This window comes from Lepidochelys kempii, chromosome 8, assembly GCF_965140265.1.
Source record: "Lepidochelys kempii isolate rLepKem1 chromosome 8, rLepKem1.hap2, whole genome shotgun sequence".
Lineage (NCBI taxonomy): Eukaryota > Metazoa > Chordata > Testudines > Cheloniidae > Lepidochelys > Lepidochelys kempii.
In genome coordinates, this window is record NC_133263.1 from 104,677,550 (window position 1) to 104,701,600 (window position 24,051).

Below are 24,051 nucleotides of genomic sequence, written 5' to 3' on the forward strand. Positions count from 1 at the left end.
GGCACACGACGTCGGGCTGCCTTCACACGGTCTGTCTGTCTTCTGGAACAGGGCTGGCAAGGTGGATCCTGTCACTAAATCTCATGTCACCTGACGTCATCCTGGCAATGAACCTTGGATGGAGGCTCTCCAGACCCCACCCCACACTCCCCACCCAGCCACAGGTACCTCTTCCTTTGCAAGAGGAATGAGCTGAATTCCCTCTGTGCGGCTTGTCTAGCAACGGCTAGAAGGGGAGCTGCACTGTGGCCTGGTCACACAGTTGGGAGCCAGCCAGCAGCTCCAGGCACAAAGGCCCTGGGCACGGCCGGCAGGGGGCATTGCTCACCATGGGCAGGTCCTGCAGGCGCCGGAAATCCATCCGGCTGTTGCGCTGCCGGTATCTCAGGAAGCCCACCAGGGCCAGGATCCCCACCATGACGACGAACATGGAGATGACGCCGATCACCAGGGGGTCGGCCCCCATCGCGCCGGCAACAGCGGAGCTGGGCAGGTCTGCAGGGAGGAGGAGACGGTACCGAGAGGGTAAGGTCCTGGGGCAGTCAATCCCAGTCTCTCCCTGGGCTCTGCCCTACCGCACCACAAGGGGCTCCCCCCAGCTCAAACGCCTCTCCCATGCCCGGGAGAGCAGAGATCGGCGCACGTGGGAGCCTTGAGAGCATTTACCTTGACCATCGTCGTCTCCCACATCCAACACCGAAGCCTTCTCATGCACAGGATCGGCTGATGGCTGCATTACAGCTGTTGTGGCTGCCCTGGTGGTGGAGGAAGCTCTGGGGGTCACCGTGGTGGTGCTGGGGGTGGTAGCTGCAGGTGGGCTCCCTGTTGTCATGGCAGCAGGCACAGAAGCGGGCCCTGCGGCGCTCTCCTCTGTGGCGTTCTCCTGGGCTGTTTGTGGCGTGGGTTCAGGGCTCTCTGCGGTGGGTTCAGGGTTCCCTGTCGTGAGCCCCAAGGTGCTGAATGCAGAAGGCTCCAGAGGGGAGCTGCCTGCTGTTGCTGCACGTAAGAAAAAGAGGCAGTTATCTACAAGGCAAAATCCTGTGTCTGCCCATCCCCACCCTGCATGGCCTGGAAAGGGCGGTAGGCATCCCTGCTGGCACCTAGGGGACATGCCCAGCTCCTGGCATGAGCACAGAGCGCTCTCTGCTCCAGGTTCTCCCTGGGATCCTCAGGGAGGCAGCGGAGAGGCCCTGAGCCCCCTGCTGTTCTGTGTCGAGCTGTTCAGAAGGCCACTAACTGGAGCCCTGGAACGTGGGCAAGGCTTGGGAGGGCATCTCAAGCCTTTTCAGGCTCGCGGCCCGATTCCCCCATCAGAGAAGATTCTTTAGCACCCCTGAAAATTTACTTCTTCAGCAGGTTGAGAGATACCTGAAAAGGCCCTTAACCCTGTCTCGTCCTCCCTGTGGCTACATCCCATCACCTCCACATGGCCACCCAATGGTGCTCATCTCCTAGCAGAGGAATCCCCATGACAACGCCCCAAAAGGAAGAGCAGGGATCCCCACTAGCCTGCGGACATGCCTGACAGCTATGGCCCTGAAAAGGGCAATAGGAATAAACTCTACGAGCCAGGACAGCCGGGGCACTGCCCTCTGGGGTGGCTGCCCGCTGCTCACAGTGACAAAGGCCGTACAGATTAATTGACAAATCAGTTTGTATTTCGCAGCCTGTCAGAGCCAGAGAGCCCTGTCAGAGCCTAGGGCGTGTCGAGGGGAAGGTCTCTGAGCTGAGAGCCCCTCTCCAATCAGCAGCAAAGCCCAGAAAACCAGGTCAGTGAGATTCCCCATGCCAGGCAATGGGATTTTAGGGCAGCGTGGCAGACCAGGGCGCTCTTGGCCACCCTCCCCTTTAACACGAGGCCGAGAAGCAATAGCAGTAGCCTCCCTGGAAATGTCGTCAGGCCAGAGAAGAGAGATTACGCTGGCAGCTGTGCCCTGCCGCCATTAAGGATCCCAGCATTGCTCAGAGCCACCTAGCCACACTGCATGCTGGGATTTTTCTCACAGTTTCTGGTTGATGATGGAGGGTAGCTTCTATCTATCCCATGGTACGGAAGTTAGGGGTTGCTCGGGCAAGCTGCCAGCCTCAGCTGCCAGCTGGGTAATACTGCTTTAAAGCCAGCCAGGCCAGGTCCTGCTCTTACTTATACCGGTGTGACATCACCACGGTCAGGAGACCTGCTCTGGATTGACGCGGGGTTAAAGGAGAGCAGCGTTCGGCCCCTGGGTGAGTGTGCACGTACCTCGGAAGGAAAGGGTTAATTTGTACTTTTGAGGAAAGATGTAAGGGCCTGTAGCAGCAACACTCCCCCTCCCAGGACAGCTGGCTGATGTGGTAAAAGTCAGGGAGCAGCTTCCCTGTCTGCATATGAGAGAGGAACCAGCAGCTGCTGCAAACCTTTCCCGCTTGCCCCAGCGCCAGGATCCTGCTTTCACTTACCACAGGCCCAATCCTGTGAGGTGCTGAGTGCCCCCGACTCCAGGCAAAGTCAGCGAGAGTAGAAAGGCACTCGGCACCGCAGGGGCCCAGGCCCTAAGTCCCCAGGCTGGGTGTGCTGTGGGAGAAGGTGCCCCCTACACGCGGGTGAGCCGCGGGGTAGCGAGAAGCCTCACCCAACGCGTCCTTTGGTGGCAGAGACGTTGGAGCCATGGTCGCGGCGCCAGTCGGCCCCGGGGGGCTGGAGGGCTCGGTTTCGTTTTGGCCAGGTGGGTTTGTGGTGTTGGCAGCCAGAGCCGGAGGGGGGAGCACCGACAGGTTCTGATTCCGAAGCCCTGTCATCGCATCTGCTGAGACGGCTGGGGCAGAAGTCTGCAGCCTGGTGCCCTTGGTGGTGGTTGCGTTGGGATCGGGTGGGATGGACTCGTCCAGCTCGACAGCGCGGGGGCTGCTAAAACTGGGGTGCGGGGTGGCAGCCCCGTCCTTATCGGCGCTAGTCACAGGAGGGGCAGTCGCCTCTGGGCTGAAGCCATCAGCCTCATGGAGTGGAAATGAGCCTGGCTCGGTGCTGGGCTGAGCTGGGGACACCACCTGGTCAGTCGGGGTCTCCTGCCCGTCTCCTAGTGCAGGAAAGAATGAGAGAGAAATGCTGAACGGGGCGATGTCCATGCCACACGAGAGGGGACCAAGGGTGTAGGCGGGCTAGGGAGGGAGGGCAGGAACCAATCCCCAGCTGGCCTATGCTGCATACAGCATCGCACAAACAGGGACCAGAGAAGGGGTCCGGGCAGCAAGCCTGCCTCCGGAGCAGCAGGCACTGGTCTCTACTGAAGGCAGGATGCCTGAGCAGATGGAGCTGCATCAGCTCCACTGTCAAACCTCCCGCTCCCATTGCACTGTGCAGGATGGGCGTGACTCTGAAACTTCTCCACACTCACCTCAAAACTGGGAGTTCAGTAAGAAGAGTGTGTCCGAAGGCCAAAAAGCCACACTTCCAGTGTCAACAAAGAGGATGACCACAAAAAAAAAGCCCACCCTGGTTCAATAGGGAAGTGAAGGTGAAGGTACAAATAAATAAAAAAAAGAAAAACATAACAAAAGGACAAAAAGGGGAAGTAGATAGCCATCATTACAAATCAGAGGTTATGAAGGGTAAAATATTGATAAGGGAAGCTAAGGACACGAGGGCGAAAAATTAAAAAGGTGTCTAAATATATTACAAACAAAAGGAATCTTCACAATGATAGAGGTTCATTACTACTAGATGGAGATGGTAATATGAGGATCATATGAGGATGATTAACTACTTTCCAGGCCTTTGGTAACTGGGGAGGATGTTAGCATCTACGAGTAATAGACATTTTAAAATCAGCAGTTCCAGATACCTTGCATCCAAGAATTCCAAAAGAGTTGACGGAGATTTCTGGCCCATTAATGTTAAATTTTAATAAATCTTGGAATAGCAGGGAAATTCCAATACTTGAAGAATGCTAATATTGGGCCAATACTGTATTTAAAAAGGGCAAGTGGGATGAACCGGTTTACTATACGTTGGTTAGCCTGTCATCTATCCTGGGCAAAATAATGGAAAAGTTGATGCAGGATTCAATAAATAACTAATGGGAATATAATTAATGCCATTCAACATGGTTTTATGGAAAACAGTTCTTATCAAAATGAAATCAGATTTGTTTTGACAAGCTTATACAGTTGGTTGATAAAGACAACCGTGTAGATGTAATAAATATGTTTTGTACTGCATTTAATTCAGCATCATGTCACTCTTATTAAAATATTAGCACTATACAATATCAAAACACGTTAAATGGTCTGAGAACTGACTGACAGATCTTAAAACACTGGGGAACTATCATTGACTGGGGGTGTTTCAGGGTTCTGCAGGGATCTGCTAGGCCTGATGCTATTCAATATTTTCATAAATGATTTGGAAGTAAATATAAAATCACTGTTGATAAAATATGCAGATAGCACAAAGACTGGCGAATGGCAAATGATGAGAAGGACAGGGCAGTCATACAGAGCAATCTGGATGACTCAGGAAGCTATTCTGTGAAAACAAAATGTGTTTTAATACAGCCAAATGCAAAGTTGCACAGCTAGGAACAAGGAATGCACCCTATACCTACAGAACGGGGAACAATATCCTGGACAGCAGTGACTCTGAAAATACTGCAAATACTTATTCATGCGCTTAACTTTAAGCACATGTATAATACCTAGGGTGACCAGATGTCCCGATTTTATAGGGACAGTCCCAATATATGGGGCTTTTTCTTATATAGGCACTTATTACCCCCCAACCCCGTCCTGATTTTTCACACTTTCTATCTGGTCACCCTAATAATACCACTGATGCCAACTGCACATACATATTTGCAGTATTGCGGCCATAGAGGGAAGCCCAAGTGGTGCACCGTACATAGTGAGTGGCTAGACAATGTAAGTTATACTCACATAGGTCTTGCCCTCATTCCAGCCATCAGCGGCCTGGCACCAGAACAAACCCCTAGTGTGGGTAAAGCTCACTGCAGTTTGCATCAGTCCAGTTTTGGCTGGTTTCAAGAGCTTAGACCCCCCGCCCACAGCATGTCTCCCTTACAAATCTGGCTCCCGAGAAACGCTGCCAGCAACGTGTTGGGATCTCTTGACAGATGCCAGTGACTCTGGTGACGCAGCAAGGAGAGATTGCATGTTAAGAAGGCATGAGAGAGAGAGAGTGTGTGTGTGTCCCCAACAAAAGGCTTAGAGGCCTTAGAAGGGAGAGGCTGATGGAGCTAAATTTATACAGGCTAAAGGAAATGGTATTTATGGGATTGTGAAAGCCCTATAAATATCTGAAGGGAAATACAAGGCAGAGGATGAAGATCTAGTAATAACAGGGGTGAAAAATACACCGGAGTAAGTAGGGGCTTAGAGACTGGCAGATGGACCCGCTAAGCTCACTCTGTGGGACGATCTAAGACAGCCCAGGGGCCCCCTGACAAGAATCAAGCTGGTGTGTGCCTACCACTACCCCGCCCTACTCATAAGCACTGAGTAAGAGGCCAGAAGCTCCTGAAGCCATGCTAGGCAGCTCTCAACCATCTAGCCTGGAAATAAATAGCTCTTCCCATCACCCACCCACTTCCACCCACACCCACACCGGCTCTGAGACAGCACTGTAAACAGGCCGTACTTGTATGGGAGCAGGAGGAAGGGGTGAGAGAGGAGAGGGGCGGGGGGGCCAGCTCTGCAGCGGGCTCACAAGGCCTGTTCCCCGTTTGGAAGCTGCTCAGGGATGCGTGCAGACGCTCACCCAGCCGGCTAGCAGGAGAAGGGGGAGCCGAGGGGGCAGGATCGGCTTTTCCTTTCCAAAGACAGGGCAGTCTCCCAGGTGGAGGCCAGAAGAGCAAAGTGCCCCTAGAGCCCAAGCTTCAGAGAACCAGCCCAGACCAAAGCAGGGTGCGGGGTTAACCCACGACCTCCCGCCTCTCAGGTGCTGGCTGCGCAACTGTCCAGCCCTCATTGCCACTGCTGGCTGGGCGAGCCCTGCCTCCCACGGGAAGGAGCGAAGCTGCGTGCTGAGCTCCCGGGCCCTGGGGCTGAGTTCCCCAGTGCTAGATTTAGGTGCTGTGGTTTCAGGGAGGGGGGGAGGCCAGGAAACAGTTTTGCTCTCAGACCGGATGGGGGGAGGGAGTCAGGGCACAGCGCGGAGCAGCCCTGCTGCTGCTCTGAATCTTGGAGGAAGGCCTAAGCCACTTGAGGCTGGCTGAGCCCCTCTCGGAGTAGGGAAAGGGACAGCCTGACTCTCGTGCTTTCCATGACAAAGCATGCTGGGAAAGGAGCGGAGCTGGGGGCCCTTGAAATACCAGCTCCTCTCCCTTCTTTTCAGCCAGCTGTAGGGAAGTTGGCACCGGGGGCTGAGGGTGTTGGCTTGGCTGACCGAGCTCTTGGGAGTCAGCAGGTGTTCAGGGTGCAGGTAGGGGCTTGTCTACGCTAACAGCCTTCGGGTTTTAGCTGCTGCTGGGCTGTGGGAGCTCCTGGAGATTTATATTGCTTGGGGGAGCGGGTCTCTGCTGTCTCATGGTGCAACAGATTCCTTGGGTACAAGAAACCTCTTCATCTGTCCCTGTGTACCCCCTGCCCACTTCCACGGCGGGCGGGGCCCTCCTGTCCCTGCTGGGGGTTGTGCTGTACCCAGGACACAGAACTTACAGAGTCTGTATCCCTGGAGAGAGCCACCTGGCTGTGCTGAAGGAGCAGACGGCTCTCAGCAATACCCCCCCACACACACACACAACAGCTGGAGGGGTCCTCACCTCCCTTCAGGAGCTCTGCCTGCAGGCCTCCCTGGGGAATATGGAACTTGTGGGGTGGGTCTGGATGAGACGGGCTGGGCTTTGTCTCTTCTTGCTGCCCCAGCAAGATCACTGAGGTGTATGGCCCGCAGGGAGCTTAAAGGTGCAACCGTCTTTGAGGGGCTCCGTGGTGTTAGTGGGAACCTGCCCTCGGAGCTGTGGTTTAGAGGGCATGGTACAGGGAAGCAGCACGTAAGGGGGCACTTGAAGGCATTAAAAAAAGCTGTGTGTAGCTGGAGCCGCTGATCCGTTCAGCTGTCCCGGGGGTGCACACCGAGGCTACTCGGAACGTCAATGCGCAGCCAGGGCAGAACTCTGAGCTGTCTGCTCCAAGAAGCAGACCCCTGGGCCCTGAGCTACAGGAGAGGTTTTGCACCACCGACAGCAAAAAACTCAATCCTGCTCCTAACCAGTACACAGGTACAGCCAGCTCCTAGCTGGCTGAGCAAAGCACGGCCTTTACCCTTTAATGGGATGCGGTGGCCATTAAGGCCAGAGGAGGTAGTTTAGGAAGAGAGGAAGATGGTCCTGGGGGCACTTGGCATCTGGGAGAAGGAAGATACAGGGCAATCCCAGACAACTGTTCCCATAAGGGCCTGGCACCAGGAGCTTTGGAGAGAGGGCAGGGCACAGCTCCCCTCTCTCCCAGCCAACACAAACAGGAGTGGGGTTATTAAACCCACCTGGAGAGCATCAAGAGACTGACTAGTTGACTGAGTGGGTGACTCAAAAAAGGAGTCTCCAAGCTAAGCCAAGGAAGAAGCTCCTGAGACCAAGAGGAAGAACTCAGCCAGGCCCTGAGGGGAGAGTCTACAGTACAAGAAGGGCCAGGACCGGAATTGCACAGACCCAAGGAGGAGGGCTGTGAAACCCTGAATCTATGGGTCTGTCTATACTGCAGCGTAAGCCCAGGGCTAGCAATAACTTCAGGCAGCAGATCCAGAGTTTCTTAACCCAGGGCTCTAGCATCTACACTGCATTATTGGGCCGAGTCCCACTTCCCATGTCCCAGACTTCCTCGCACCCTTCCAAGATGCGGCTGCTCTAGCCCTTTGTTCATGGTGCAGTAAGTGAAAACTTGACTGTCCAGAGGCCAAAGGAGAATCAGCCTGTGGGATACTCTTGGTGGACTCCAAGAACACGAGTCCAGTGGGGCCGCACCTACACTGCAAAGCAACAGGGCTTGAGCCCTGGGTCCCAGCTTGACTCTGACTCAGACCCTCCACCCTCATGGGGTCCTGGGACCCTGTGTCGGAGTCCTGGGTTACAGTGATTTGTGTGTAGACAGAAGGGGGGTTAGGCTTGAGCCTGAGTTCAAACTCTGGGCTTACACTGCAGTGTAGACATACCCTAAAAGGGAGCGAGAAGCTGGTTAATCTGAATCAGATAGTCCCAAGGCGGGGGGAACATTGTACTCTGGATGTAGGTGTAAGTGGGTTATTCTCAGAATTGAAGGGGAAACTGAGGCAGGGTGCCTGCAGGGCCATTCCAGACCCTGAGGCAGTGCTCTGGGACTGCACCTACCTACGACACGCAACGCTACAGCATTTCTGTCTGTAATGTGATCACTTCTTAAAACTGCCTCTGATCAGTTTGGAGCAACAGCTCAGCAGCATAACAGCTGCCCCACTCATCTCACTGGACATTTACTCTGAAACCTAATGATGACCAGTCAACTATTTTCTGTTGAATACTAAATGTATTGTAGAGCCCTTCTCCCACTACTGGGTTCAGCACCTCCCTTCGAGGAAAACGGCACTTCAGGAAAGGCAAAGAGCATATCAACACAAGCAAAGATGCAGCTCCTTGCAATGACCTCCGGCTGGGGAACCAGAGGGGATATAGCTTCCAGACCAAGAGGAGCCCTAGAGGAGGAGGGTTGTAACCATCTGAGAAAAAAAATGCACCCTGTTTCAGACACTGGTGGGAAATACACCCCACTCCACGGTGAGAGGCGAGGGCTAGCTGCTAAGGCCAAGAGCCATCTAGGTATTGCAGACGGCTCTGTGGTGCAATGCTGCTACAATACTAGATCTCCAGCATGAACCTGAGCTGACACCAGCTCTGAGGCGAACACCCGTAGTACAGCAGAAGAAAGCAGGAAGCCAGCTGAACATGAGGTGCAGAGGCTTAGCTCAGACTTCACAGCTGTGCAGTGCACCAGGCTCAGTGATTGAGGGGTTTCTGAATACATAAGAATCGGTAACCAGCTCCAGATCTAAACTGCCTCCTGGGTGAGGCTGGAGAAGTCTGCACCAGGGGCACAAGCAGAGCTGCTGCTGGGCCTTGTCCTGAAGGCTTCTGCTTTGCGCCTGTGCTTCCCTGGAGAGTCCAATGTAAAGCGTGCTTCATCCCCCATCTCCCAAAGTCTGCAAGGCCATTCCAAGGACAGGGAGGGCTGCCGTCACACAGGGACAGACGGACTCCCGTCTGTGTGAGGAACCAGAACCCGCCACCCAGTTCCGTGGGCCTCGTCTCTGAAACAAGGCCACGGCTCTTGGAATCCCAGTCAGGAGCCCCCCGGCTCCCTTTTGGGAGCAATTCATCAGCCAGATCCAAAGCTGGAAGAGCCACTCTCTGAAGTAAACTACAGAGTGGCCAGCAGCAGCTGGGCCTGGACTCAGGGCTCCCTTCCCCAGCTGAGAAGACCGAGGAAGCAGGGTCCCTCTGTGAGCCCTTTGATATTGAGCGGCCTGGGAGGCACAGCTGGCTCCAGCCTGCAGAGACCCGGTCTAGATTTAAACACAACCGCTGTCAGAGACTCTCAGGACACCCAGCATTCTGCTGACAAGCACTTAGCAGCTCCATGGGACCCTTCAGCCCCCGAGCAAGGCCTGTGCCCTCCCAGCTCCCTAAGTGAGGGACAACGGACTTGGATCTTCCTCCAAACATCAGGGACCAGGAGTAAATCCCAACAGACCCTCATGCAGATATTTCCAGCTCCAGTCAATAAAGCACCAGCAGCCCGGTGAAACCCCAATGGATCAAACACACAGCAAGGGTCGGAGGGACTCCGATGTGTATCTGTTACACAGGGGGCAGGTGACTGACTCATCTGATGGGTTTATGGGACCTTCAGTATAGAGTGGTCTGAGAGCATCTTTCTCTTGTTCGGAGACTCTTTTGTTCTCTAAGTTCTTCCCATTGGAATCACTGCTGGGGACAGGTGCAGGCTTGTCCCCTCTTTATCCACCGTGCAGATACAGCACATGCAACGGCAGGGCAAGCGGCCTCTATGCTCCCCCTCCCAGTGTACCTCAACCCTGCCCTGGGAAGACCACACACAGGGATGCGCGAGGCGGTCAATCTCCTTGACCCATTCACTCTGTGGCACTTTTTCTGATTTTGCCAAGGGAGCCAATTGGTACCAACTGAGATGGGTTGTTAGAAGGGACGCCTGCACACCAGGCATGGACCCGCCCCAACAGCTCCTGATTTGGGGGACCTTTGGGAAAGCTTTCAGGCACTGCTGGCCCGGGCTGGATTTGAATTGGCAGCCTCTCCTTTATCTGCAGCACCGAGGTGCTTAGATCTGGAGGGTTTCAGCAGGGGGAGGGCAGCACACGCACAGAGTTTCCTCCGAGACTTCTAGCAATTGCAACTCGCCCCCTCCACCCCACCCTCCACGCTTGATATGCTCCTGGTTACCCAGGCCAATGATCAGTGGTCATTAAAGGACTATCCAGTGCTTTCTCGGGGTCCTCGCTCCCCTGCCCAACCTAGGAATCTATCAGAACAGGCCACTGCTAGCCCCCTGCCCATGAGCCCAGGAAGCAGAACAGACCCAGACCCTGCACTGTAGCACAGATGGGAATACAGCAGCTGGCTCTGCGGAAACCCCATCACTCAGCATCAAGATAAGTAAGTTAAACCTCGGGCAGCAGCTGTGCTGGAGGAGTTTGTGAGCATCAGCAGCTGGCATTAAGGAGCCTGGGCATGTGCAGGAAGTCTCTGTGCTCTTCTTCCTCCCCCGCCCCAGAGCTCTGCTTCTCCTTCCACCTGGAGCTCTGCCCCAGTCTAGGGGAGGAGCTGTGGAAGTGGGGGCCGGTATAGACAATGGCAGGGGCTCCTGGCGAGGGTTTGCAGGTGGGAGTACTGGACTGGGGATGAGGGTGCAGAGATGTTGGCAGAAAATGCTTGACCAGTCCCTGGCAGGCAGATAGCAGATGTTGGCAGCTGGGGGCTGTGTCCAGCAGGTGCAGGGTTTCACAGCCTTCTCCCTCAGAAGGTGATCAAGGAGTCCATGCCGCAGCCCTAGGATTAAGGCTCTTCTGTCAGAGAATCCTGCTTTAGTTAAAGGTTGCGTCAGTAACCCTGCACTTCCTGCAGCCCATGGTAAACATACAGCTCAGTATAACGAGTGAATGCACAGCCATTCTCCCCAACCCGCCCTCCCCCACACCAGGGGAAGTCAGCGTTCAAACGACTCTAGCTGGCATCCTATACTCCAGCCCTGAAGACACTTTCTGAACCTGACCACACTTGCCCAGACAAGGTTTCCTGCGTGTGCAGCCTGCAGCCAGGAAGGCACTAGCTGGCACAGCGGGGAAATGCACCACCTCAGGCTGCGCGACCTGCTCAGTGAGGAGTTCAGTGGAACCGGTCTCGTTTCCACTGAATCCAGCCCTCAAACCAAAGGCACAGGGTAAAAGTGGCCGTGTCTGCTCAGAGTCCCGGCACTGGAATAGCAGGGTGGGCAGGGACGAAGGCACACGGGAGAGCTGCATATCAGGAAAAAACCTGCACACCCCTAGAGCCAGGCCACCAGCCCCTTCCGTTCATGGGCACTACAATTATCCAAGCAAACATTTAATGAGATGAAGACCAGGCTAATGAGTTACTCATAGTCCTAATGAACCAGACACAGTGCCTGGGCTTGACGACAAGCCCGGAAGGAGCAAGCATAACAGGCCTGGGAGGGAGACAGTTCACATATGTGACAGTCTCAACAGCTGCTGAGTGGAGATCCAGGAACTGCCTCCTGTGACAATGGCAGGGTAGCGGGCTGTCAGCAGCTGCTCCACAGGAGATGCTGGCAAAGGCACTAACTGCAGCCTAGGGAGGCAAGGAACAGCTGAATGGGACTTTCTACAGTGTGCAATGAATGACTAAGGCTTACCTAAGGGGAAAGAGGTGGACCGGCCTTGCTCTGACTGCCATGCACGCTGGGTGAATGAATGAACAAGGCTTTGTTCTGAAGAGACTGTTTGAGTCCCTTTAATCGGCTGCCGTCACAGGCTCCTGGAGGGAAAAAGGCTTGCAGGTGCAAACTCCCTTGGGCCTGTCGGTTTGACAGTTGGTGAACAGGGGGTTGGAGCCCACAGAGCTAGCCTACGACTGGTAGGACCATGTGGTTTCCACCCAGAGAGAGAGGAAGGCAGCAAAGGGGTGCCCTCAAGGGGGACTAACAGGATCTAAAGTGCAGCCTTACCCTGTAACGGTGAGCCTCCCCAAGTGGAGTTTTTAGAGCGGGACTCTCTCTCTTCCCTTCCTGGGGGGTAGGGGGGGCACATTCCTGCTCTCCAAGATAAGCTCTTCTGTCTAGGCTGGGCTGTAAACTCAGGTTGTTGTAGATCACAGGCCTTCCACCTCCCCTGCAGAGCTGGCAAGGTGAGCTAGCGCTGCCCGTTCCACCTTAACTACTGTGCACAGGACTCGTCTACGTATCTCTGGCCTCAGGGCAGCAATGAGACCGCATGGGAGGGAGCTGGAGTGTGACAATCCAAGCTTTATGCATTGCTGCTGCCCCTAGGGCCCAGACTGCTCCTGGAGACTTCTATCCTGGGAGCAAAACAAACAAAGCAACCCCAACACAGCCCAAGGTGGGGGGGGGAACAAGCTGGCTTCATGGACCAAAATACTCTACAGATTTATTTTTAAAATCAAGCCCAGTGCTGCTGAAGGAAGCGGATTTCCAAAGGCTGCAAAGAAAGACACTATTGAAAGAAGCTAACGCAGGCCAAATCCTCGCTCTCTCAGCGGAGAACGAACGGATGAGTTATAACAAATCGCCCGCAGCAGCCAGAACATTTCCAGAGGGATCCTCCCAAGTCCCTTGGTTTTTTAACAAAAGAAAGAGGTCTGTAAATGGGCGTGCATGCAGGTCTCCAGTACTTTAAATATCTATCAGCAGGCAAGAAGAAAAGGAGGACGTGTGGCACCTTAGAGACGAACCCATTTATTTGAGCTGTAGCTCACGAAAGCTTATGCTCAAATAAATTGGTTGGTCTCTAAGGTGCCACAAGTCCTCCTCTTCTTTTTGCGAATACAGACTAACACGGCTGCTACTCGGAAACCTATCAGCAGGCAGACTTTGCCAGAGTTCTAGCTATACTGCAGGAATGGGACCGGATAGGTACAAGTGTTCCTACAAGTGTTAGCCATGTAGGAAGTCCTTGGTTAGGCACACGGGCTGCTGCCCCAGCCACATTTTGAAGTGCCATGTAGCCCTGCTCAGCTTGGTCTCGGGCAGAGGTCTCAAACACACAGCCCGCAGGGTTATTTTCTGCCCCCCCCCACCCGAGTGTTTACCTAGAGCAGCTCCTGCCTGGCACGCACCGGGGGCAGGGCAGGTTCCCCACCTGCCTGTCCTGCCCCCGCACCGCTCTGGGACCTGGGGGGAGGATGGGGAGGCACAGGGGTCTGTGTGTTGCCCTGGCCGCTCCTCCAGGTATCTCCCCCAAAGCTCCCACTGGCTGTGGCCAGGGCAACACACAGACCCCTGTGTCCCCCTGCCCCCACCCAAGTCCCGTCCGCTTCCTGCCTGCCCTGCCTCCGGAGCACGCTGGGCCAGACCCGCCCCCCCAACCCTTCCTGCAGCCAAACCCCCTGCCCTGAGCCCCCTCCCACACCCACACCCCTCCTGCACCCCGACCCCCTGCCCTGAGCCCCCTGCTGCACCCCACACCCCAGCCCCCTGCCCTGAGCCGCCTGCTGCACCCTGACCCCCTGCCCCACTCTGCACCCCAACCCCCTGACCTGAGCCCCCTGCCACATCCCGCACCGCTCCTGCACCCCAACCCCCTGCCGCACCCTGCACCCCTCCTGCACCCCTTGGGGGCAGGGAGGGGGCAGAGTTGGGGTGAGGATTTCGGGGAAGCGGTTGGAATGCGGGCAGGGAGGGGTGGGAAGAGGCAGGGCCTCATGGAAGGGGTGGAGTGGGGTGGGGCCGGGGCAGCGGGGGGTGGTGGTCAGTGGTGCGGCCCTCAGGCCAATGTACTACTCCTCACGTGGTCCTCGTGGTCATTTGACTTTGAGACCCCTGGTCTAGGGGGAACATGACAGAAGCTCCCAGGGCCTGGTCTACATAAACTTTGTACTGGTACAACTATGTCAGTTGGGGGGACTTAACTGAAATACGTAAACCAGTAGAAGCCCTAATGTGGACACAGTTACATGGACATTAAGGTGCCTTGCACCAGTAGTTTATTCTCCTTTCCATACAGGAATAAGCTATAACAGTGTGAGGCACTTTTATACCAGTATAATTTTGCTCATGCTAAACCTTGTACCAACACAGTTAGAGCAGAAAAACTCTTGTGACTAGACAAGCCAGAGTCTCGCTGAAAAGTTCTGCAAATGGGCATTAAGGACTTTAGAAAGTTTCACCCCGAGCAGCAGCACTTAGCACCTGCCGAAGCCTCACCTGCAGGAGGGATCCCAACATTGCTCCTGCTGGTGGAGCGGCAGCAGGGTGACGACTGCTGGGAATTTTTAGAAAGTTTCCTTGGTGGAAACAGGGTCACAGAGGCCAAGAGGTTCAAAGGATGTTCCAAAAATCCTGACTTCTAGATGACACGCACTAAAACCTACATTAAAAGAACATGAACACTGCAAAGCCAAGAACTCCAATGTTAGGAAAAGTCAGAATTAAGGCTGCTCATGCAGCGTCCTTGTGCAGATGCGTTACGACACAGTCTTCACTCACATGATCAGACATAATTTTTTCCACAGGACCTCTGCCTCATTCAGGGCACAGGACGGATGGCGCAAAATCAATGAACAGCTATTCAATATTGTTTTCTCCTTATTGTTCAATGTATGGCCCTGGGCCTTATTTACTGCACACTATTCAAAGCCTGCTCTGAAGACAACATTATTCATTTCCTCGTGGGCTCTTCTGTGATGCCCATCAGTATGGCATCTGAGTGCTTCACACACTGCAATTACTTTTCCCAACCCCTGTGAGATGAGGAAATGCTATTATCCCCATTGTAGAGATTACTCAAAAAATATCAATTAATTGAGATGCCTAGCATGATATAGCACTTTGTGTGTTCAAAGCACAGCTCCCACTGACTGCAGCTGCAACTGCTTAGTCCTTCAAATCAGACCCCAGGGTCTCAAGTCAGTTACCCAGAAAATGAGGAACACACGATTAGTGACCTCCTGTGAAAAGTCTGGTTTAAGGTGATTTGACTAGCATCCCATAGGCACACAGAGGCAGGGATAGAATCCAATTCTCCAGGGCAGCATTCCACTGCCTTAACCATGACACCATCCTTTCTCTTCCTGCATCCCCTGCCGCATCACTACAGACCTTCCACAACAGATGAGGCAGGGATCCTATAGACAACAGCCTCCTTCACGCACAACTCTGCTCCACCCCAGAGCAGGTCCATTCTGCGCAATGAATGAGGCAGAGGTCCCATGGAAAAAATAGCACACAATTGTGTAGTTAAAGAATGGATCATAAAGCATACACACAAGAGGACTGAATTATGGTTGCATGAACAACTAAATAAGCAATACTGCCAAAAGGGGTTTTTGGTAATATAACTGAGTCTACACTAGGGGTTTTGCAAGGACAGCTGTGTCGGTTCCTCAGGTGGTGACATTTTTTCACATTCCCAACCAAAGCAGCTATACAAGCAAAACGTTTATGTGTAGACGGGGCCCGACTTTCAAGCTCACATGGGAAATCAGTGGCAGAGCAAGAACTAAATAGTTTCCCCCAAATCCGAGACTAGTACCTTCGCTGCTGGAACGTACTTTATCTCATTCACAAGCTGTCTAAAAATCCTGCCTGACGTAACGATAAACCTTCCTGTCCAGGTCATAAGCTGACCAGTGGCTAACTGAGAAAGCAGATAGTAGGAAAAAAGCCTCCCATACAGACAGGTTATTCCATAACTGTCCACCTCAGGATGTGTTGCAGGTCCTTTGAAGCAACTGGAACTGGCAACTGTCAGACAAGATACTGGTCTAGATGGCCACCAGCCCAAACCCATATGACAATTCCTAGGATTGTGAGAGGAGCTTGGTAGCTTACCATACTCCCCCAGACACACTACTCTGATGTGGTTATAGCCGATACGGGTCAATGTATGCACACAGGACTTTTTCCCAGTGCAACTGGGCATTGGCCATACACCCACCACACTGTGTAATTGTGCTGGTGCATTCTGGGAAAACACAGGCAGTTCTCCTTTACTGCCTCAACTGCGGGGGCCAAGGGCAGAGGCCTGCGGGTGCCTCCCACAGTGGATTCTTTTCAGGTTGTCCCCCTGCACAGAGAGCTAGGACACTCTCACCTCACTACCCAGGCACTGTTAGAAGGCCGAATTCGTAAGGCAGCAGGGCTGTTAGGACCAGGATGCAGCCTGAGCGTTGTGCTACGATTATGCCATAGCTGCATGGTTAGGAGGCAGGTGTTAACATGGATCGTGTGTTAAGTCAACCAAGTTACACAGTCAGGCTATGTCTGCACTGCACAATTAATCCACTTGGATCAGCTGCCTGGTCCAAGCACTCAAGTTAGTTTAGGCCAGGAGTGAATATTCCCACTGCAAAGCCAAACCCATGTTACTACGTCCTCCCATCTCTGCGCCCACCAAGGTGTGTCTGAGGGCACTGCAGTGAGGACCAACAAGAAGAATTACACAGATCTAAGGTAAAGAAGGCTCAGCTGAACAGGGCAGTTTCTATATGCAAGTTTCTGATAGCCCTGCAATTCTACAGGAAGTGAAAAGTAAATGGGGGGAAGTTTTTCTCCCCCCGACAACTGCTTCCACATCATGCAAGGCACAACCCAGTGTCCTCCTCAGTAGATTTCTCCTCCCCAGAAGCCTCAATTCTGAGCGACCCCACATCAGCCACCGCGCACAAGCACAGTTTGGCAGGGGCACGGGATGCACAAGTCACATTTGGGGCAGGGGTAAGTAACAAACAGCTTTTCACTCGGTCCAGCGTGAGGTAGGAGAAAGGTGTGACATCCCTTCTGGCAGCAAATCCAGTGAGACAAGCTCCTCCTCTGACAAACGGAGCATCCGAGACTTCTGGGGGGTGAGGGCCCCTTGCACCAGTCGGGGCTTGGCCCCTTGACGTAAAGATGGCCCAAACTGCAAAGAAGTTTGGAACCTAACCAGAACTTCCCCAAAGTTCAAGAGATTTGCATCTCAGATTCTGGTTAAGGATCCAGGAACACAGAACCTGCCACATTCAAACAGACACTGAGGCAAACTAACCGAGGCTCCAACAGTGGCCGAAAGCAAATAATCAAAAGAATGAAGAATGCCACATACTGTACCTGGCTGTAGCCCAGAAGTGGAGATTTTTCTGATCTCCAGCTGATCACCCACTTACACCTTGAAACAGGTTACCAAGGAGCTAGGGAGGAAAGAAGCCTCATGTGATTGGGTATCTACCCCACACTGGCATTAAAAGTGTTAAACTGGAGCTAGAGAGCTTAATGAAGGCACCAGGTTACACCTGGAGGGTGGGCTGGGCTGGCCCACCTGAAGATGAGGCCCAGCTGCAGGAGAAGGTGGGTGATGAGCATAAAGGGAAGAAGCCCAGAGGAGAAAGGATCCTATAGTCTCTCCCTAGTGGCTGGAGATTGAAGGAAGGGCCTCAAGGGAAGCAGATGTACAGAAGCCCAGGAAGAGGCCGTGGGGAAGGCCACAGGAGGAAGAAGTCAAGGGAGGCAGCAGGAGCAGACCTCAGCTGTTCACTGCAGGGTCCCTACTTGGACTGGAACTCAGGGGAGAGGAAGGAGCTGGGTTCCCCTGCTGACCACAGGGAAAGATGGTACAGAAACACCCTGATGGGGGAGAAGCACTGTTGAATTAGGAGCTGGGCTTCAGGGAGAAAGCCCTGGGAGGTGTTGCTCAGCACCACGCCAGGAGACCAACCCTGCAGACTAGAGCCCTACAGAGTCTGCCAAGGAGTGAGCCCTACTAAGGGTGAAGAGTTATGTTTGAGTCTAGGTTATTGGCCCAGAAGAGAGCGGTCAAAATCTGACCTGGCTGGATGGCTGGCATGAGAACACTACAGGGCCATAGCTGCTGTCAATGGGGAGCACTAGATGGGGGAGAGTCTGCTGTGCTATGCCATGCCCAGCTATGGGGCGGGGGGTGGGTGAACGTTCCAGTGATTGTGTCAACCCATCCATACCCTCCTTTAGCGTTATGTGTTACACACGCCACCTGTCATTTCAGCACATTCGTGGCTTAGGACCAGCTCCAAAGCCCACCGAAGTCAATGGAAGACTTTCCCCTGACTTCACTGCGCTGAGGATCGGGCCCTCGTGCTTCTCCATCTCTGCCACATCTTTCAGAAGGCCCACAGAGACCAAACCCTTCCCCGACAGTGTGAGCCCCTAGGGTGTGCTCTGCTGATTACTAACACACACCCAGGCAGGGCTCTGATGCTGTGGCAACGAAAGTTCTCTGAATGCTTAGATCCAACGGACAAGGCCAAATCCCACTACTGAAATAGTGCTTTAAAAACTTATTCTCCCTTCTGGAATATGGAAACCTTCACCTAACACTTAAGTAGTCTCACTGATATGGGGTCAACTTATTCTGTAACATACAACTTTTAACAGTGATTATTCATTCACCATGAATTTTGGGAGTACCTGGTAAAAACTGCAAGGATGAAAGAATGCTCTCTAATACACATAGACATCGAGCACTTTTTTAAAATTAGCATTCCTGTTTTTTATCCCCTAGGCGTAAGAGCTACATACAACTCTGAGCGAAGAACGCTGGTCGCTTTTCCAAAGTGTTGGGTTTACTTCACCCCAACTCTGTGCTGGTAAATGGTGGGTATGGGATCCCCTGAAGGGTCCACGCTGGCATCGCAGCAAGCAGAGGCAGGTACTTCAATTATTGCTAATTGTTTGGCCCTTCTATAGAACCTTCAATCCACAGACTTAGTGAAGGTGAATGACTCAGCCCTGTAAAGATACTGCTTCCCACCCCCACAGATCGGTCCGGCTGGACCTACAGAGAACTCATATCTCCTAACCCCGCAACCCCAGCCTTGTACTCTAACTGCAAGAGCAACCCCCCTTCCAGTGCACTGAAGGGACACACATGCTGTGTTTTAGGAGGCATTCAGCATCACATGAAGGTTTTCTTAGCTTTGTTGATCCCCCTTTAAACAATTTGTATTTGACATTTTAAAAGCCTGATCCATGGACCAGGACATCACTGTGCCAGGCGCCGTACAAACACAGAGCAAAAAGCCACTGCCCCAAGGAGCGCACAATCTAAGAATAAGCAAACAGGGGTGTACAAAGAAACAAGCGGCAGGCATTGATCAGCCCCATGAGCAGCAGTGTCTTGTTCGGCACTCACTGATGTATGTTGTAAGAAGTCCAAAAGAGTTGCAAGAGGCAGGGGTGAGCACCCTGGGGCAGAAAGCAGAAGCAGCAAAATCTACAGACTCAGCCCCAGAAGGATCTAGATCAGTAGTTTTCGAACTGGGGTACGCATATCCCTAGCGGTACAGAAGCTCTTGGAGAGTACACAAGCAAAATCCTGTAATGGCGGACAACGCCTGGCATGTGGTAAGACTTTGCAATCTAATCACAGGGTCACAACAATACACCTATCTCCAATGTGGGTATGTGGTAGACTGCATTATTTGGAAAGGTGTACACAGCCCAAAAAGTTTGAAAACCACTCATGTACATGAATCCCACCTATCTACTCAAAGGATGGCAGGGCCACCTAAGAGATGGAGAGACATTAACAGCAGGTACTGACTGGGCCAACCTCCCAGCGGGAGCTTGGGGGGAAGAGCACTGGCCAAGGGAGCTTATCCTGGCCTCCTGATGGCGTTCGCCAGGTGACCCGCGTACACGCCTGCGTTGCAGGATGGGATTGGACCCAGGTGATGGGAGAGCCAGCGCCAGGCACTCGGCTCTGGCACCCCGTGCACGCATCGCCGGAGGGGACGCCCAGCCCGGTGCAGACCTCGGGGGCCAGCCACCCACCCAGCTGTGCAGAAGGTGGCAGGCTGCACTGCCCGGAGCTGAGGCAGTGGCTAGGGCTCTGACCCACAGGGCCCCAGACCCACACCCCGGCAAGCCCCCTGGAGGCCATGTTACTGCCATGGCCGGGGGAGAAGGAGAGGGTGCCCCTCCAGCCAGAGTGGGGGGAGCCTGGCCGGCCAGCCAAGGAGTGGGAGGGAGCCGGCGAGTGCCCCCCCCCGCAGGCGGAGAGGAGGGGAACCAGCTGGCTGGGTGCCCCCCCGGGCATGGGGGAAAGCCGGGCAGAATGGGGGGGGTGGCTGAGTGCCCCCCCTCCGGGCACGGGCGATGGAGGGGAGCTGAGCGGAGTGGGGGGGCCGGCTGGGTGCCCCCCCCTCCGGGCACGGGCGATGGGGGAAAGCCGGGCAGAATGGGGGGGGGGGGTGGCTGGGTGCCCCCCCTCCGGGCACGGGCGATGGAGGGGAGCCGGGCGGAGGGGGGGCCGGCTGGGTGTCTCCCCCCCGGGCACGGGCGATGGGGGGGAGCCGGGCAGAATGGGGGGGGGGTGGCTGGGTGCCCCCCCTCCGGGCATGGGCGATGGAGGGGAGCCGGGTGGAGTGGGGGGGGCCGGCTAGGTGCCCCCCTCCGGGCACGGGCAATGGAGGGGAGCCGAGCGAAGTGGGGGGGGGCCTGCTGGGTGCCCTCCCCCGGGCACGGGCGATGGGGGGAGCCGGGCGGAGGGGGGGCCGGCTAGGTGCGCCCCCTCTGGGAATGGGCGATGGAGGGGAGCCGGGCGGAGTGGGGGGGCAGGCTGGGTGCCCTCCCCCGGGCTCGGGCGGAGGGGGGGCCGGCTGGATGCCCCCCCCCGGGCACGGGCGATGGAGGGGAGCCGGGCGGAGGGGGGGGGCCGGCTGGGTGTCTCCCCCCCGGGCACGGGCGATGGGGGGGAGCCGGGCGGAGGGGGGGCCGGCTGGGTGCCCCCCCCGGGCACTGGGGGGGAGCCGGGCGGAGTGGGGGGGCCGGCTGGGTGCCCCCCCCCGGGCTCGGGCGGAGGGGGGGGCCGGCTGGGGGGCTGGCGGCGGCGGTACCTGGCAGCGGCAGCAGCAGCCCGGCGAGGAGGCAGCAGGCGGCGGCGAGGCGGAGCAGGGCGCGGCCGGGCCCCTCCATGGGGCCGGGCTGGGGGGCGGCGGGCGGGCGACAGGGAGCCGGGCGGGGGCGCGGAGCCGTCGCGTCTCGGAGCCCGGCGCTGAGTCAGGGGCAGGCGGCGGCTGCCACGTGGTTCGTTCCCCAACACGCGGGGCGTGTCCCCCCCCCCGGGCTCCCCGCCCCCCGGGCCGCGCCCCCTGCCCCCCCCACCCCGCCCCCATCCTCCCCCCGGGCAGCCCCTTGTACCCCCCGGGGTCCCCGCCCCCGTCCTCCCCCCGTGCTCCCCGCCCCCCGGGCCGCCCCCCTGTCTCCCCACGTGTCCCCCCCCCCGCTCCCCGCCCCCCGGGCCGCGCCCTCTGCCCCCCACCCCGTGCTCCCCGCCCCCATCCTCCCCCCGGGCAGCCCCTTGTACCCCCCGGGGTCCCCGCCCCCATCCTCCCCCCCGTGCTCCCCGCCCCCCGGGCCGCCCCCCTGTCTCCCCACGTGTCCCCCCCCCGCTCCCCGCCCCCCGGGCCGCGCCCCCTGCCCCCCCACCCCGTGCTCCCCGCCCCCATCCTCCCCCCGGGCAGCCCCTTGTACCCCCCGGGGTCCCCGCCCCCATCCTCCCCCCCGTGCTCCCCGCCCCCCGGGCCGCCCCCTGTCTCCCCACGTGTCCCCCCCCCGCTCCCCGCCCCCCGGGCCGCGCCCCCTGCCCCCCCACCCCGTGCTCCCCGCCCCCATCCTCCCCCCGGGCAGCCCCTTGTATCCCCCGGGGTCCCCGCCCCCATCCTCCCCCCCGTGCTCCCCGCCCCCCTGTCCCCCCACGTGTCCCCCCCCCGCTCCCCGGGCCGCGCCCCCTGCCCCCCCACCCCGTGCTCCCCGCCCCCATCCTCCCCCCGGGCAGCCCCTTGTACCCCCCGGGGTCCCAGCCCCCATCCTCCCCCCCGGGGTCCCCGCCCCCATCCTCCCCCCCATGCTCCCCGCCCCCTGGGCCGCCCCCCTGTCTCCCCACGTGTCCCCCCCCCGCTCCCCGCCCCCCGGGCCGCGCCCCCTGCCCCCCCACCCCGTGCTCCCCGCCCCCATCCTCCCCCCGGGCAGCCCCTTGTACCCCCCGGGGTCCCCGCCCCCATCCTCCCCTCCGTGCTCCCCGCCCCCCTGTCCCCCCACGTGTCCCCCCCCCGCTCCCCGCCCCCCGGGCCGCGCCCCCTGCCCCCCCACCTCGTGCTCCCCGCCCCCATCCTCCCCCCGGGCAGCCCCTTGTACCCCCCGGGGTCCCCGCCCCCATCCTCCCCCCGGGCAGCCCCTTGTACCCCCCGGGGTCCCTGCGCCCATCCTCCCCTCCGTGCTCCCCGCCCCCCGGGCCGCCCCCTGTCCCCCCGTGTCCGCCCCGTGCTCCCTGCCCCCCGAGCCGCGCCCCCTGCCCCCCCACCCCGTGCTCCTCGCCCCCCGGGCCGCCCCCGTCCCCCCACGTGTCCCCCCCGTGCTCCCCGCCCCCCGGGCCGCGCCCCCTGTCCCCCCACGTGTCGGCCACCCCCCTCTGCCCCCCCGTGCTCCCCGCCCCCATCCTCCCCCCCGGGCAGCCCCTTGTACCCACCGGGGTCCCCGCCCCCCGGGCCGCGGCCCCTGCCCCCCGCCCCCATCCTCCCCTCCGTGCTCCCCGCCCCCGGGGCCGCCCCCCTCTGCCCCCCCGTGTTCCCCGCCCCCATCGTCCCCCTGTGCTCCCCTCTCCCATCCTCCCCCCCGTGCTCCCCGCCACCCAGGCCGCACCCCTGTCCTCCCCCTTGCTCTCCGCCCCCATCCTCCCCCCCCCCGTGCTCCCCGTCCCCGGGCCGCCCCCCTGTCGTCCCCCGTGCTCTCCGCCCCCCAGGCCGCCCCTCCTGCCCCCCCCGTGCTCCCCTCTGCCATCCGCCCCCCCATGCTCCCTGTCCCCCGGGCCGCCCCTCCTGCCCCCCCCGTGCTCCTCGCCCCCTGGGCCGCCCCCCTCTTCCCCCCCCTCGTGCTCCCTGTCCCCATCCTCCCCCCGTGCTCCCTGCCCCCGGGCTGCCCCTCTCTGCCCCCCCGTGCTCCTCGCCCCATCCTCCCTCCGGGCCGCCCCTTGTCCCCCCCCGTGGTCCCCGCCCCCCGGGCCACAGCCCCTGTCCCTCCCCCGTGCTCCCCGCCCCCATCCTCCCCCTGGGCTGCCCCCTGTCCCCCCTGTGTTCCCCGCCCCCCTAGCCGCGCCCCCTGTCCCCCCCCCCCGTGCTCCCCGCCCTGCAGGCCGCCCCCTGTCCCCTCACCCGAGGTTTACACTGGCCCTGGACTCCTGTCTCGAACCTGCTCCTCACCCCCCCCCCCACTCCGGCTCCCCCTCCCTCCTCTGCTGGGGCCTTCCCTGCACTGATCTTCCTCCCCCCAGCGCCCCAGAGGGCACCCCCCTGATCTGCCCTCCTCACCCCACAACCACCCCTTATGTCCTCCTGTTCCACCCATCACCTTTTCTGACCCCAGGCAGGCCGGGCACTTTGCCATTGACCCGAGCTGCCTTAAAGCCCGAGGTGTTACCCCCTGGCCCTGACTATATTATATAAGGCTTGGCTAAAGTGAGGGGGGGTGGGCACTTAGTGAAGGGGTGAGATAGGAGCCTTATTACGTGCCAATGTTTCGCCCATTGACGGCCCCCTTCCTTTCTTGGGGTAGAGGAACAAGGATACTTGTTGCACAACATTTTGACAGAATGCTCAACGTCTTCAGAGAGATCTTCATCGGCTGACAGGGTTCCATGTAACGTATGCCCCTAGCCCTCTTCATTCCCAGATTATTCCCCAGGTCAACGGACACATTTAGCTGCCCTGGGGCCAGGATTTAGAAGGTGGTTGTGGTAGGGTTTTTCACCCCATCTCCCATCCTATAGGAGAGATCCTTTGGGAACAGATCTCTCCCACGCCCTAGTTA

At 57.6% G+C, this 24,051-nt stretch overlaps 1 protein-coding gene across 1 annotated transcript in view; it reads right to left on the reverse strand.

The window, feature by feature from the left end:
• The window catches only part of LOC140916357 (uncharacterized), a 29,765-nt gene extending 8,496 nt beyond the window's left edge, over positions 1-21,269 (reverse strand). The window contains exons 1-4 of the mRNA XM_073357889.1: positions 21,084-21,269; positions 2,613-3,056; positions 667-996; positions 329-495 (exon numbers count right to left, since the gene is read on the reverse strand). Of these exons, the coding sequence (XP_073213990.1) occupies positions 329-495; positions 667-996; positions 2,613-3,056; positions 21,084-21,162 (1,020 nt within the window). The 5' untranslated portion in view covers positions 21,163-21,269. The remainder of the gene's footprint in view (positions 1-328; positions 496-666; positions 997-2,612; positions 3,057-21,083) is intronic.
• Positions 21,270-24,051: the final 2,782 nt, after the last annotated feature.